The sequence below is a fragment of the Microtus ochrogaster genome, chromosome 18 (genome assembly GCF_000317375.1).
Source record: "Microtus ochrogaster isolate Prairie Vole_2 chromosome 18, MicOch1.0, whole genome shotgun sequence".
NCBI classification, from domain to species: domain Eukaryota; kingdom Metazoa; phylum Chordata; class Mammalia; order Rodentia; family Cricetidae; genus Microtus; species Microtus ochrogaster.
This window is the reverse complement of record NC_022020.1, coordinates 11,330,138-11,346,125: the sequence shown is the minus strand read 5'-3', so window position 1 is coordinate 11,346,125 and position 15,988 is coordinate 11,330,138. Positions and strand designations below refer to the sequence as shown.

General features: G+C 43.8%; 1 protein-coding gene across 1 annotated transcript in view; it reads left to right on the top strand.

Annotated features, from left to right (window-relative positions):
- B4galt6 (beta-1,4-galactosyltransferase 6) overlaps positions 1 to 15,988 on the top strand; it is a 70,226-nt gene that overhangs the window by 43,679 nt on the left and 10,559 nt on the right. The window contains exons 4-5 of the mRNA XM_005355806.3: positions 6,451 to 6,575; positions 11,678 to 11,794. Of these exons, the coding sequence (XP_005355863.1) occupies positions 6,451 to 6,575; positions 11,678 to 11,794 (242 nt within the window). The remainder of the gene's footprint in view (positions 1 to 6,450; positions 6,576 to 11,677; positions 11,795 to 15,988) is intronic.

The following is a 15,988-nucleotide window of genomic DNA, read 5'->3' as shown; positions in this document are numbered from 1 at the left end:
ATCCATCTATCCATCCACCTACACACCCATCTATCCATCTATCCATCCACCCACCCCTTTCATAACCCTTATATTCATCCATCCATCCATCCACTCACATTTATCCACCCACTCACCCATCTTCATATCTATTTATACATCTACCTACCCCCTCCTACCCACGCCCTCCCATCCACCCTTCCTCCACCCACCCACCCCTTCATCCACCAATCTACCCATCCACCCACTCACCCATCTACCCATCCATGCATCCATCCACCCACCCACCCCTTTCATCCACCCATATGCCCATCCACCCGTCCATTCATCCACCCATCTATTCATCCACCCACTCACCCATCTACATATCTATCTACCCATCCACCCACCTACCATCTGCATACCCTCCTACCCACCATCCATTCATACATGCCAAAGGCACTGCAGTTAGCATTGGGATTTGTAACTGAAAACTTATATGCTTAGAAAGCTCTGGTTTGGTAATTTCAAGAATAGCTGAGTAAGAAAACATTTGTTAAAACAGTTATGGAAATTCTAGAAGTCAAATAGTCTATGTGAGGCATCTGAAGGAGTGCCTGGTGTGAGCCTCAGAGAAGACATAGATGACCGATGGCAGTGTGAGTCATAGCCATCCAGCCACAGAGCTAGACCGGGAGGCTCAGGAGAGTGGGGGAGAGAACAGCCTTCTCACCAGAGAGGAATATTCCTGGGACTCTTTCACACTGTCCCTTGGGCCCTGGACAGGGTCTATCTAATACCCTGGAAGCTGAACAGTCGCAAAGGCAAAGAGCCAGGAATTAAACCTTTTACACCAAAGACTGACGGAAACCCTGTGTGAGTGATGAAATTGTTTCACACTGTTGATTTATGGGAAAGAGCAGCCGTCTACAGATTGTAAGCCTTATATATTTTACTCGAGCTGTAAGGAGGATGCAAGCTTGAGTAATTCACCTGAGTTGTTTGTGATTCTGAGAACTGTATTTAATAGAAAAAGTAAAGAACAGCTCTGGATCGTGTCTGGGGATGTGTTACAGTTCACATCACCATAGGCCTGTCTTTTTGGTCCTTGAGAGCCTAACAGGCTCTGGGCCCATCCGGTCCAGCGTCAGGACAGAAGACATTGTTTCCTAAGTGCCTGTTCAGGAGGCTGGAGTCTTTGTCAACAGGGGAGCAGCTGCAGTATTCTCATTCACATTCACAACAGTCCTTGGGCTTGTGGGCGTGGCTGCAAGACTGACAGGTGGCTTTCCTCGGCCAGGTTTCTCACCCTTCCTCTTTGCCTTCCAGTGCAGGTGCTTTGTCGCTTGCCCCACCCTCCAAAGAGGGAAATTTGTTGTGATAAATTGTTTTATTTGTATTGTTTGCTGATTGATTCTACTTCTGAGTAAGGGCAAGTGGATTTTAGTGATGTATTTGTTTCTTTGATCTTTCAATCTTTAACAGCAGGCAGAATTCACTTATTGGCTGGAGAAGAGAAGGAGTTTAACCTGGACGGGTGAAGGTGCCAGTCTCTGGGAAGCTCTGTCCACCCACTGCAAACAAACTCGAGGGCTGGCTGGCCTGGCTGGTGGCTCCTTGTACAAGCAGTTAGGGTGAAGGGTGTGCACACACTCCTGGCTCCTTCTCAGCAGGTGGCTCTCAAATGCTTTTGTAAAGCACTGACACTCTTTTTTTTAATTCATTTTTATTGAGCTCTACATTTCTCTCTACTCCCCTCCCTGCCTCTTCCCTCCTCTTTAACCCTCTCCCAAGGCCCCCATGCTCCCAATTTACTCAGGAGATCTTGTCTTTTTCAACTTTCCATGTGGAATAGGGTCCTCATCTTGGCACTGACACTCTTGTAGGGACCAGATGTATATAAGAAGTAAGTATAAGAGGCTTTCCTTAGGAATCAGAAGACCTGCACCCCAGAATGGTGTTGCTGCTGTGGCTGGCAGGATGGCTTCATGTCACTGGGTCATCTCTACCCTTCAGCTAGTAAAGTGTTAGGATTCCAGGGCATTCCACATTTCCTGTGGGTACACAGAAAAGCTGATAGCAGGTGATGTGGGTTACCCAGGAGGAGGCAATCAGGAGGAAGATGCAAACAGGTCACGTCAGGTGCCAGACATCCTCTAGGCAGCCAGCAGGGACCCAGAAAGCCTGACTCCTAATTTAGTGGACCGTGTATATGCATTGGAGATAGAAATTAAACTGCAAAGGATGCTGGGGGAAAGCTGATGATGATGATTACAGATGCTGAGCCAAGAAAGCTGGAGAAAAGACAAAATGTTGTTTAACAGTGCAGGAACACAAACTTCAATTACTTGCACAAGCTGCTTGTAATTTAGCCTGATCTCTATCATTTTAGTAACGTGCTTTGGAATACATCTGATTTATTTGTGATTTCTTTGTTTCTTTTTTTCTTTCTGACACATTGCTTCTCTGTATAGCCCTGGTTTCCTGCAACTTGCTTTGTAGAGCAGGCTAACCTCAAACTCTGATCAGCCTGCCTCTGGCTCCGGAGTGCTGGAATTAAAGGCGTGTGACCCACAATTTGTGTGATTTTTATTTGATGAGTTTTTTGTGATCAAGTCTTGGTATTTCAGGCCTGATGTCTACTGTTACTCTTATATTTGACTTGTCTTTCTAAGTTCATAGGCTTCATTCTGGTTTACATAGTGCAATTGGACCATTTTAAGATCAGCCACTTTGAGATTTGTCTTACCGAAGTGTGGGGATTTGTTTATACATTCATCCCTGTGCGCAGTTGTGGCTGAGAGAGGGCTGCTGGTTTATCCTTTATGAGGTGAGGAAGTTCGAAGGGGGAATTGACCCGAGGGCATTCTAGACTGTTTTGTACCTCTTTGGACTTGAGCAGGTGACAGGTTAGTGAACTGCTAAAAGATGACCTGTGGTTCCATCCTCCTGGCTGGAAAGCTAAGGCATTCTGTAGTGACGAGGCGAGCAGGCCAAGCTGTTGTGAGGAGCTGTGGGCTGCGTTCTGCCCGGCTCCCGCATGGCTAGCTTTATACCCAAAATAACAACACATAAATTTTTAAACACTACCTGGCCCGTTAGCTCTAGCCTCTTACTGGCTAATTCTCACATCTTGGTTAACCCATTTCTCTTAGTGTGTGTAGCACCACGAGATGGTGGCTCACTGGGAAGATTCTAACCTACGTCCGTCTTGGACCGGAGCTTCATTGCGTCTGCCTCACTGCCTTCTACCCAGCATCCTGTTCTGTTTACTCCGCCTGCCTAATTTTCTGTTCTATCAAAGGGCCAAGGCAGTTTTTTTATTAACCAATAAAAGTAACACATAGACAGATGACCCTCCTCCTTCAGGGGATGTTAGTGAGTAGCTGCTGTACAGTTCCAAGTCTTCCCGGCTATCACTGGAGATGGGCGGACAGATGGGGGATGTTGGGGGACTGTAGTGAGCAGCTGCTGTACAGTTCCCGTGAGGACTGAGAAACTTCCAGCTCTTAGTTCAGGATTTGACTAGACTGAGAGGAATTCAGTCTCATTTCACAGTAGAAGCATGAGTGTTAGTTACATTGGAGAGTCAGTGCTTGGTAGACCAACAGCATCTTAGAAATTCCTGACTTTTCAGCTCTGTGTAATCAGGGGCCTGAGGCATGGCAGGCACTCAGAATAAATATGCTGGCTTATATTTGCAAATTTCCTTTCTTAAGAACTACTTGGAGTGGAGGTCTAGAATAAAGGACCCAAGTTTGGTTCCCAGCACCCACTTAAGGAAGCTTACAACTGAGGATCATTTGACTTCCAAGAGCAGCTGCTCTAATCTGTCTCTCTCTGTCTCTCTCTCTCTGTCTCTCTCTCTCTGTCTGTCTGTCTGTCTGTCTGTCTCTCTCTCTCTCTCTCTCTCTCTCTCACACACACACACACACACACACACACACACACACACAAGTAAATGGAGATAGGGAGATAGCTCGTTTGTTTCCTGGCCACCCAGACCCAAATAATTACACAAAACTATATTAATTACAACACTGTTTGGCTTATTAGCTCACGCTTCTTATTAAGTAGTCTTACATCTTAAATTAACCCTTTTCTATTAATCTGTGTATCACTACGAGGTGTGGCCTACTTGTAAGGTTCCAGCATGTCCTTCTCCTACAGCAGTTACATTGTGTCTCTCTGACTCTGCCTACTCTCTGTATATCTCTTCCAGCCTGGCTATATTCTGCCCTTCCATAGGACAAAGCAGCTTTATTCATTAACCAATAAAAGCAACACATATACAGAAGGACACCTTACCCCCCCCCACCCACACACACAATTTTAAAAAAGAAAAACGATGTGTCAGGGGTCCAGTTATGATGGCGCATGTCTAGAAGCCTAACCAGGAAGCTGAAGCAGGGAATGAGAGTTCAGGCTAGAATTGCACCTGGTGGTGTGGGTCTGTGATCCCAATTTTTCGGAAGATCAAGACAGAATGACTGCAGCTAAAAGACCAGTGTGGTCAACTTGGCAAGGCTTTTTTTTTTTTCACAATTAAAACAAGCAAACAGGGGGTGGATGAGATATAGTTCTATCATAGAACACTTGCTCAATGTGTGTCGTAGGTTCAATCACCATCACTACCAAACCCAACCAACCAACCCATGGGAGTACAAGGCTATCCTAGGCTACTACTTAGTGAGATCCATCTCTGTCTCCAGTAACAAACAAGTCGATAACTGGGTATTTAGCTCAGTAGTAGTATCAACATGAACAGGAAGGTGCCGTAGAGACCTCTTCTCAGGTAAGCCTGGTCCTTGACTATACTACAAAAATGCGTTTCAGGACCAGCCAGAGTGAAGCAAAGATAGGCTGCGAGACATACAAGATAAGAAGACCAAATGTCTTTAGGAGGCTGTATACATGATTATGTGGCTTTGTAAGTTACATTGTTCTGCGAATATAATTTCCAACAGAGTTTAAACAGTTTACAAGTTAAGTTTAAACATATATAAGCTGCTTTGCTCATTTTTCTTAAGGAATCTTTTATTACTTTTTTTTTTTTGTAAATAAAATTGTAAGGTGGTCTCCTGAGATGCAGGGTTTATGTTTGGAGTTTAGAGTAGTGCTAACCAACTGCAACTCAAGCCCACAAAGATTCTGGCCCCAAGAAAGCATCATTTGCTGTTTCACCACCCTTTGGGAGACTAAGCACTGCCTTTGTAGCAAGCTTACTTGTACCAATTACATTGCAGATTCTTGATTGTCAGTCAGCAAGAAATGCAAAATAGTTAGGATGAGAAGCTTGTTTTCCTTTCTATGTGTCTTTAATTTTTCTGTCTTTTTCTCCTTTCTCAATACCTTATATGGGGCCCTGTGTTCTCTTTCCAGGGGCTGGAGGATTGGGGAGAAGGTTCGTAAATAATCGTGATAGCAACCAATACTTCCTGAGTATATCTAGTGTCTGTCCTGTCCCTTATCCTTCCTACAGGTGACAATCCTCTCAGAGTCCATGGGGGAATTGATTTCAGGACCTTCCTGTCCAGTGTGCTCTAGTCTGTGGACACCTCAGTCCCTTACATAAAATGTCATATTTGCACGCAACCTATGCATGGCCTTGTGTATGCTTTTAACCACTAACTGTAGGTATCATGTGTTTTGTTTGTTTAGGGAATAATGACAAGAAAAATGCCATGTTTTGGTGTGAGGTTTATTTTATCTGTGGCTGTGGAGTCTGCTGATACTGCTGGCTTTTGAATCAAATGGATGTGATCATTTTGGGGGGCAAGTGTCATTGCATCCTCCTAGCGATGGGGGAGCTGAGGCAGAGAAAGCACAATGTCCCCTAGTAGGCGCTAGGATTCAGGTCCCTCTGATCCCTTGTTTAACTCTCCACTCTTAGATAGTTTTAAGGGTTAGGGAGATGGATGATTTGGAGAATTCCTGCCTCCCAAGCATGAGGGCCTGAGTTTAGGCCACCAGAACACACATAAAAAGCCAGATATGTTGGTGTGTACATGTTATCTCTGTGATGAAGTGATGAGAGGCAGACTCTGTGGACTCTGTCCCCTGTAGCACATTTAGCCTATAAACTGCACTTCCAGGCCAACGAAAGAGCCTGTCTCAAACACAAGGCGGAAGGGACCTGAGGACTGAGACCAGAGAAGTTATCCTCTGCCCTATGCATGCACGCCATTCATGTGCACATCCTTGTGTGCACACATATTTGACACACACACACATTAGAGTGTGCTGTGTTAGAATGAGGTTCAACATTTTCTAAATATATTAAATACATATATATTTTTACTTAGAAGTGTTTTTACTAAAAAGCGAAGAGCTGAAGAATTTTATTCTCTTCAGCCAGTGTGCCAAATCTAGTGGGGTAGCCATACAAGTTACCGTGGTGTTGTTCAATAAGTACATGGTGATGACAGGAGTAACCCGTACTGCCCGTCACTCTATGACTGATGCTGGTCCTTCATGTGCTTTGACTTGCAGGGGGTTTCCTCAGTGTCAACGTGAGTGAGATCAGTTTTGAGGAAGTTCATCAGCTCTTCTCCAAGGACGTAGACATTGGGCCAGGAGGCCACTGGAGGCCCAAAGACTGCAAGCCCAGATGGAAGGTGAGGCAGTTTTCCTCAAAGGCTGTGTGACAGTGACTAAGGATTTAGGGACAAAGGTGTGCTTTGTTCAAAACAGAGAGCAAAATAGTTTTTAAATTTTGATCAAATGAAAGCATCAAAAGGTATGTATTTAACGCCCAGACCTTTATAGTTCCCTTGCAATCAGCGCTGTTCTTTGGAATACTGTAAGGGCATCTATACCTGCACAGAGTGTGCTCCCGTGTTCAGGGTCCCAGGGTTTCTGGTAAAAAAGGTGAGACCAGTTTAACTTGCAGAATGGATTTCTTTTTGGTACTGCCTTGTTCAGGGGAGAGGCCGTTGAGCCAATGACTCCTGACTTCCCACCAGCTTCTGGAATGGAGAACTCACGGGAAGGATGCTAACGTCCTTATTTTCAGTTGGATTCAGCTTGGGGCTGCCAAACTGTTTCTCAGTCAGTCCCCAGAGGCCTCTCAGAGTTCATGGTCATACTTGGAAGGGAGGGCTTCGAGCTCTTTGCTTGGTTTTCAGAATTCTATTTAATGGCTTGTTTGAAAAATCGTAAGGGAGTGAGTCAGCCTCTTGTGCACTAAAACAAACAAGCAAAACCGAAACAACAGCAAAGAGAAGTGGTTGGAAGTTGCTCTCAATCCTGTGAAAGTGACCCTAAAGAAAAGTTTGTAAATGGTGCAGTGTTACAGTTCAGCATGGCACCATGTACTGGAAATGAAAACCAGCTGTTATCAAACAGGTGTTACACCCTCAAGATTTGATGTGACTTTAACCTGGGAATAGCTCTTTAAAAAGTAAGTGTTCTTCTAACATATTTGTTATGTTAGTATCAAAGCAAAATCCCCAGGAGGAAGGAGAATGATGTGTTGTTCATCATCTGGTAAAGATCCTGTGACATCATTGACCTGACCTTGAACTCCTTCTGTTCAGGGATGCATGCATTTCTCCTGCATCCCTTGTGTAGCAGAACACTTTGCTTGAGGTAAACAGAGCAGTTTTGTCGAGTTGGGTTTATGAGGTTAATAAATGCCTTTGGGGCCTTATTACAAATGAATAAATAAAGGTTCAGTTTTCTCATGACCTCAAGCAACTTAGAAAGCTTCCTCAATGCATTTCAGTGCAAATTTTAGGGAAATATTTTATAATTGCATAAATGAATTTTCATATTTCTTTATAGATCCTTTAAGCAGTTGTATCTATACGAAGCAATCTGCTTTAGAAAATGCTCTTGGAAAATGGGTTGTTTTTATTACTTGAGTGATGAGTGCATATGTTGAATGCTATGTAAGAGAAAAACATAGTCATGACAGCTGAGGGATGCCATGGAGGCCGATGCTAAGACATAAACAGGACACAGGATGTGTGTATCATACTGGTGGCATAGTTAGGATCAGGAAACTTGTTCATTCTGCTTACTGTGGTTTGGACTGGATGGGTCTTCACTTTTCTAGCGTATTTTCTTCTATTTTCTGGGACAGCTGGAACCACAGGGGTCATTCTTAATTAGATCTGTTAGTGAGCTATATGCTCATGTGACTGCTTAGGATCGGAGGAATTCATGGGAGCAAAGCTATTTAGGGATTAAAAAACTTAGCTCCTTTGATGCAGGGGCTGTTTGATAGCCCTTAGATCAGCTTTGAGCCTCTTAGTGAATCTATTAGTCAAGGTTCTCTAGAGGAACAGAACTCACAGGATGAATATATGTATTCAACCACACAAGGCAATTCTTGAACAGCCATCAGACATTAACCTCTTGTAAAGAGAACAGACAAGAACTGCCTCCTCCCCTCTTTATCAGGCTGAAATTTGATCCTGTAGGCCCTGGAAATAAGGAAGAAGGGGAAGGTAGCTAAAACCCCCAGCAGAATGGGAGCTCAGTAGCTCTTGTGTTTCCATCTAATTCAGTGGCAACAGCCAGCTGGGCTCTGAAGCAACCTGGTGAAAAGCTGGTGTAAGCTGTGGAGTCCTTCAGAGTGTGTGCAGGGCGGGACCCTGGTGTAAGCAGTGGAGTCCTTCAGAGCGTGTGCAGTGCGGGACCCTGGTGTAAGCGGTGGAGTCCTTCAGAGTGTGTGCAGGGCGGGACCCTGGTGTAAGCGGTGGAGTCCTTCAGAGTGTGTGCAGGGCGGGACCCTGGTGTAAGCGGTGGAGTTCTTCAGAGGGTGTGCAGGGCGGGACCCTGGTGTAAGCGGTGGAGTTCTTCAGAGCGTGTGCAGGGCGGGACCCTGGTGTAAGCGGTGGAGTCCTTCAGAGTGTGTGCCAGGGCGGGGCTTTGCTGGGCGAAGTGTACATGGCAGACATTTTCTTGATTGTCTCTTCATTGTGTACTTAGGAGGAAATAAACAATGGGAAGTGCACAGATAATTCACTAAGACTAGTGCATTGAAATTGGAAGTGACTGAATGGTGTAATTTTCTTGAACAAGAGGTGGTGAGGAAGGACTTCTGTCTTCCCTGCTGCTTCCATAAGAGAGGGACTTCTGCAAGTCCATATCTGTGGAAGAAAGACCCTCAACATGAATAACCATGGGACACTGTGCTCTCTTTCTCGACAATAAATTATAAACTATTAAGAATATTGCCCCATGTATAGGAACGTCATAACACCAAGTTAATTTTAAAGATATTATGTAGCTTTATTTTAATGAAAATACACACACACGCACAAACATACACACACACACATGCATATGCACACGTGCACACATATATAGCTTTAGGCCTGTCACTTCAAACGTGATAGTGTCTGCTTGTCTTTTGGACAGGCATTTACTATAAAAGTTTCTTTTGTTTGCCAGGATGCTTTCTTTAAGAACATTCTCAGTTCCTTACTAAGACAGAAGACCAACAACAACAACAAACCTCCGAGCCCAAGCCTCTTGGTGTTTCATAGGCTCCACTGAAGCACTCTCTGTATTAAAGGCTGACCTTGGTGTTTGGTGATCCTTACCTGTTCAGCTCCTCAACCTGGTCGTATTTACTTCATAGGGCTATCATTAATGGATTGTCACCCATTTGGTGGCTTCTTTGCTTAAATATCTATAATTTGATTTTCTTTTAAGATTTATTTTTCATGAGTGTGTGCATGTGCATGAGTGCAGAAAAGAATGTCAGATCTCCTTATCTGGAGCTGGAGTTACAGGTGGTTGTGAGGCCCTTAAACCGTGTGTTGGGAATGGAACTCAGGTCTCTGAAGAGCAGCAGCACTCTTAACCACTATGCCATCTCTCCAGCCCCTATAATTAGATTTTTAAAAATTTATTTATTATTGTGTAGATGGTGAGTGCCACATAGGTACTGTGTTGTGGGGGAGGGGCCAGAGAGCAATTTTCTTTTTTTTTAAATTTATTTATTTATTAAAGATTTCTGTCTCTTCCCCGCCACCGCCTCCCATTTCTCTCCCCCTCCCCCAATTAAGTCCCCCCCCTCAGCCCGAAAAGCAATCAGGGTTCCCTGTCCTGTGGGAAGTCCAAGGAACCCCCACCTCCATCCAGGTCTAGCAAGTTGAGCATTCAAACTGCCTAGGCTCCCACAAAGCCAGTGCGGCCAGAGAGCAACTTTCAATGCTGGATCCTCAGGCAGTTTTACCTGATGTGTCATCTCCCTCCCTAATAGCTCTAATTTGCCTTAACTGCTTCTGGAGCCTGTTTGTATCAAGTCAGCAACTTGTAGCCAGAGGCATAAGGGACAGCAAGGACTAGTCCTCACCTTCTGATTAGCTCTCCCTTGTACTTCCGTAGCCATTCCTGCACTCGGTGTGAATCAGGGCCCTGGGAGCTGGTTGGCTGCTTATTGACTTAGGAATCCTCCAGTGTGCCAGCCATCCTGAAGCTCACCAAGTTCCTACTTAGCATCTTCAGTAGTCACCAAGTGGGGGGGTGGGGAGGGAGTCTTGGGTATTGCTGTAGCATCATCCAGATCCTCACTGTTCTGAGCTCACAGATATCTTCTTGGCAGATCAAATGGGAGTGGGGTCCACAGGGCGTCGGAATCATGGCGGTCCTGTGACTTATGGATCTAACACTGCCCATGGCAGCATGGGAATGCCAGCCTCGCAGACTGCCTCTATTCTAGCTATCACATCAGGGAAGGAAAGAGAAGTGTGGCCTTGTTAGTCTACATGCCCTCAAGTTTACTAAGCCAGATCTCCTTCTAAGTAAACCCTTGACTCGGCTTTTTTTCCATTTGCAATTCTGGCAATATACATGGCTAAATGTCATTTTTGTTTGTTTTCTTTTTCTGATGTTGGGAGCTGAATCCAGGACCCAGGGTTCACCTTTGACTACACCCCCAGCTCCATTGTTGATTTTTTTTGTTGTTATTAACAATGCCTAAGGTCACATCCTGATTTTACAAGTGAAATGAGTCCCAGAACTTAGCAATTTCAATTATTTGTAATTTTTTTTTCTTTTGGTCTAAATAAAAGTTTTAACAAACTCCAGGTTTATGGCCCTTTCAAAATCCAGAACCTAGAGTGGTATAGACGTGTTTTAGTAACCTTTTCATTTTTTAAATTGTTTAAAAATTTGGTGATTTTTGAAATTTATCATGTATAGAAAATATATTGTGTTGATTTCAAGTTTTATTGTCAGATTAATAGATACAATAAAGCCAGTTTAACTCAGAAATTAAGAAAAGTGAATTAGAAGACACTTTAGCTTTGTGAAGGTCTGAATCTGATGTATAAGATTTTACTTCTCTGGTAAAGTTTAAACCCTTGAAGTTAAGGATGTGTGTGTGTGTGTGTGTATGTGTGTGTGTTGTGTGTGTGTATCTCTCTGTGTGTGTATGTCTCTGTATGTATGTGTCTATATGCGTGTATGTGTCTGTGAATGTGTGTATGTCTGTATATATGTGTCTGTGTGTATTTGTCTGTGTGTGTGTGTATGTGTGTGTAGGAGATGAGTGATACTTAAGAGTGCTTCTGTCCCTGCTAGTTTCATAAGACCTTAGTAGATGTGAAATAATGGCTGAACCTGTGTAAGTCTGGTGAGAAACTTACAAGGCTGTGACGTGAAGGCACTGGAAGTTTCCAAGGCTCAGCTGTTGTGTGCACCTGCAGGGCTTGCTGCAACCCTGCCTTACTCATCTGCGGTGTTCTGTTCTGTTTTGAAGGTGGCCGTTCTCATCCCCTTCCGTAACCGCCACGAACATCTTCCAATTTTTTTCCTGCACCTAATTCCTATGCTCCAGAAACAGCGGCTGGAATTTGCCTTTTACGTCATTGAACAGGTGAGGACGGTTTTCAGAATGCCACTAAAATATTCTAGAACTTCAATTTGTGATGGAGTTTGATTAAGAATACTCAGCCAGAGTCCGTCGGTGAGTCATTCTTGGATTTAGGATTGAATGAAATCATATTTGGGATTGAACTTGTATTTTCTTTTTAATTATTACAATCTGGTCAAATGAATTGAGCAGGGACTATGCTTGATTTTGAGGCAATAGCTTTGATATATTTTATGGCTTTATACTCCCCATTAGATTGTCAGGCTGTTTTATAAGTACATGGCTGATACTCATCCTACAGAGGTAAATGCTGGACTTGTAACATTATTCCACTTCTGTCTTCTTATCTTTGTGAATTTAATTTGTGCTTAAAAATCTCCATAAGGGCAGTTTGCCTGGGGACATTGCTTCTTCTGTAATACAAGATGCTCGAGAGTATTTCATCCTGTGCACCTGCCTGGGCTCCTGATGGGGCGTGTTGGAATGCCATCAATGTCCTGTCCTGCTCTGAATTAGGGGTGCACTCATCACATCAGTAACCTCAGACACATCCACTGTGTTTTATTTTGAAAGTGTTTTCCATTTCTGACCTATGAATTTTAATACATAAAGGTTTCGTATTGTTGTTTCAATGTGAAGCATTGCTAATTCTTGATGGGGGAGTCCTTTGTCTAGGGGGTACTACTGCTGGCTAGCCTTGAAAGCTCATATTGCCTTGACCTTATTAGGTAATGCAGGGTGCCTGAGTAAAGCCAAGTAGTAATCCTTAAAGAGAGAAGTAGTATGTAATGGTCATTTTCGGCTCTGTGTTTTTAGTTTTCCATTTTTAGAATTACATTTCTTGGTAGCAGAGCCTTGGCTGTGTCTGTTGTAGACACACGCGTAGCTTGTCAGCAGCACTTAGACTGATATGGACGGTAGAACTATCCCTTTCACGGCAGAGACCAGCTCAGTAAGGAAATGCCCAGCCAGTGACAGGTCAGAGAAATTACATAGAGAATCAAATCTGTGGTGCCCAGGATCCCTTCCAGATGGGAGTCTAGAGTTCTTTCAGAACAAGAGATAAACAGGAAGAGAGTAGAATTAATAAATAAATTTTGGCAAAGCAAGAAACAAGACAAACAAAAACTTGACATTACATGGGCCAGCCCAATATATAGACACTTGCCTCGAATGGATGCTATGCAGGCTGGCCTAGGCTACATAGAGTTGAAGTGACCGTGCCTTACTGTTGCAGTCCATGCCTCTGTTTAAAGACTATACGTGTAATAAAAGAATTCGTGATTTTATTTCTATTCTTTTCTAAAGCGCTGTCTCAGAAACCTAAAATAGTGAGCTCCCCTTGGAGTGAGCGCTCTCTTCTGACTTAGGCCTCTCTTTCTGGAAGCTCAGCGGTGGGCAGTGTATTCTGTACTCACCATTTCATTTCTGTTGCTGTGATAAAATGCCCTGACAAAAGGCAACTCGGGAAAGGGCTTATTTTACCTCACAACTCCATCGTGGCCGGGACCTAAAATAGCCATCACTCCCACAATCAGGCTGAGAATAATGACTGTGCTCACCTGCTTCCTGGCTTAGCTCAGCCTTCCTTCTCCACACACAACTCCAGACAGGCAGGAAGCAGTGCCACCTACAGTTGCTTGGCTCTACTCACACCAATTACCGTAATTATGACCCCACAGACATGCGCATGGACCAGCCCAATATATAGACAATCCCTCCTTGAGGCTCCGTTCTCGGGTGGTTCTAGGTTGTTTCAAGTTGACCATTGAAGCTCGCCATCATGCTGGCCTTTCTGATCACATTACCTTCCTTCCTCTGCTTGCCTTGGTTGATGAGTTGGTAGAGTCTCAGTACTGTTCATGTAGATTAGCAAGTCTCTGTTTAATCTTTGTCTGTTATTTTATTTGAGGTATCTATTTGTTGGGCTGCAGAATTCTTTGTGTATTCTAGTCTTAGGTCATTTGTGAGTCATGCTTGGCAAGTATTTATCTTCAGACTGTGGTCTGCCCTTTAATTTCTTGATAGTGTTTGTTTTTCCCCACTTCGGTGCTGGGATTAAACCCAGGGCCTTGCACCTGCTATTTAAATATTCTACCACAGAGATACATCCCCAACCTCAAATACAGTTTTATTGAAAAGTAAAGGTTTTCGTTTTAATCAAGTTCAGTTATTTGATTTTTTTTTCATAGTTCCCACTTCTTGTTTTGTAGTTGAATGAGGTTCTCAGATACTCTCAGAATGTTTTGCTCCAGAACATTTGTGGTTCTAACTCTCCCATTTGGGCTAATCCCTCCTTCTGAGTTAATCTTTACTGTGGTGTGAGGTAAGGAGGAAGGGTTGAGTGTTTTTCTTTTGTCCTGTGGCTTTTTAGTTATTTCATCAGCATCTATAAAATAGCTGATCTTTTCCTCATTAGCTCTTTGTTGGGAGTGAGTTTATCGTTGTGGGTTAATCACCCAACAGACCTTTATCTCTCAGCTCGTCTTCAGAGAGGAGGCAAAGCCATGCACCCCCCTCGATTCTCTGGCTTTCTGGGGTGCTCTTCAGTTGTCCTGTACTATCGGATGTGTATTCCTGGTTTAGTATCAGTCAAGGCTGAGATTCAGACCTCAGAGACTAGAGGGTTAAAATGTGAATCTCAGATGCTCTGGTAGATGTTGTGCCACAGCCGCAAAGTTGTTGACCAGCACCAAAGTCCAGAGTGCTCACCTCCTGCACACTATGGGTGAATGATGGTTCAAAAGAGAAGGCTAGCCGTCTCTGACAACAGTGTAGATGCACAGCTACAGCTGTCGTGAAAGTAGCTTCAAATCCTAACTGGTGATCATTTCTTGGAAGGTCAGTTTTTATAGGATCAGTTGTTGTGTTGAAAAGTACACGTGCTGGGGCCAGGCATCACTGCACAGCCGGTTAGTCTCGGCACTCGGGAGGCACCAGCGGTCGCATCTCTGTGGAAAGGCCAGCCCAGTCTATATAGTGAGCACCAACAAAGCCAGGAAGAGCTACACAGTGAGGTCCTGTCTCAGTGGCATGAGGCGAATACACAATACACAAGCTAGAGACATGCCAACATATGCACACACACATCAGAAGGTCACATTAGCCATATAGTAAACGCCGAGAACGGTTTTTTTTTTTGAAAAATAAATTCAGAATAAATTACAAAAGAAAAATTTTAATTGGATATTCTTCAGTCCTTAGTAAAAACAGTCTTCAATAAAAATCTGAATAATAGCTATCAAAAAAATAGCCCTTAGTAATGCAAGTCAAGCCACCCTTTGTCCATTATTAATTTTGTTGTATATTCTACTGAGAATGGAGGAGAAATTGCAAAAAGGCTTCTTATAGAAACAGGAAGCAAATTTAATGGAACAGGACAGAAAAACCGGAACTCACTTCCAACAAAGGAACTAACAAAGAAGAGATCAACTGCTTTATAGATGGTGATGAACTGTCTCATCCACAGTCAGGAGCAGAGAGAGATGAACACACTATACCTGCTTCTCCTTTTGTCTCTGTTCTCATGTAGCCCAGGACCCAAGGCCAGGGAATGAAACTGCCCACAGTGGGCTTGGCCTAGTTACTGTGTTAATCCCTACAATCAAGGTCAATCTTTCACAGCATGCCCAAAGTTGATCTGTAGACAACCCCTTATCGAGACTCCCCATCGCACCAACTAAAGCCCCTTAATGTTCTGGAAGGGTGAGATAGTAAATTATCATGTGACATGCAGATGACAACTTATAAACAAAACCATTGGGGTCTATGTAGAGAATGAGTCACGGGTGAGGCCGGAAGGACACAAGGAGACCAGTTAGAAAAGTTTTGCAGTCATCCATAAGGATATGGTGAGGCCTGGGGTCTGGTGACACAGGGCATTGCCAACAGTGGTTGGGTGGGTTTTATTAGAGTAGAATTATTTACTGATACAGTGGTGTGCAGTGTGAGCACTAGAGAGAGCGCCTCCACTTTTCAGTACCTTAGTCTTAAACATGAATAGGCAGCCACAGAGCTCCAGGTTTTAAAGAAAATGTCCGCAAAGGAGACACTGTCAAGCAAGGTAATGAGAGAACAAAGATAAAATCCACCAAGTCTCACAACCGGGATCCCCGGAGCTAACAGAGAAGCGAAAGCTCGTTTCCGAACCGAGAATGGTTTGCCATAAAGGAAGAGCAATCAGAATAGAATGTGGGG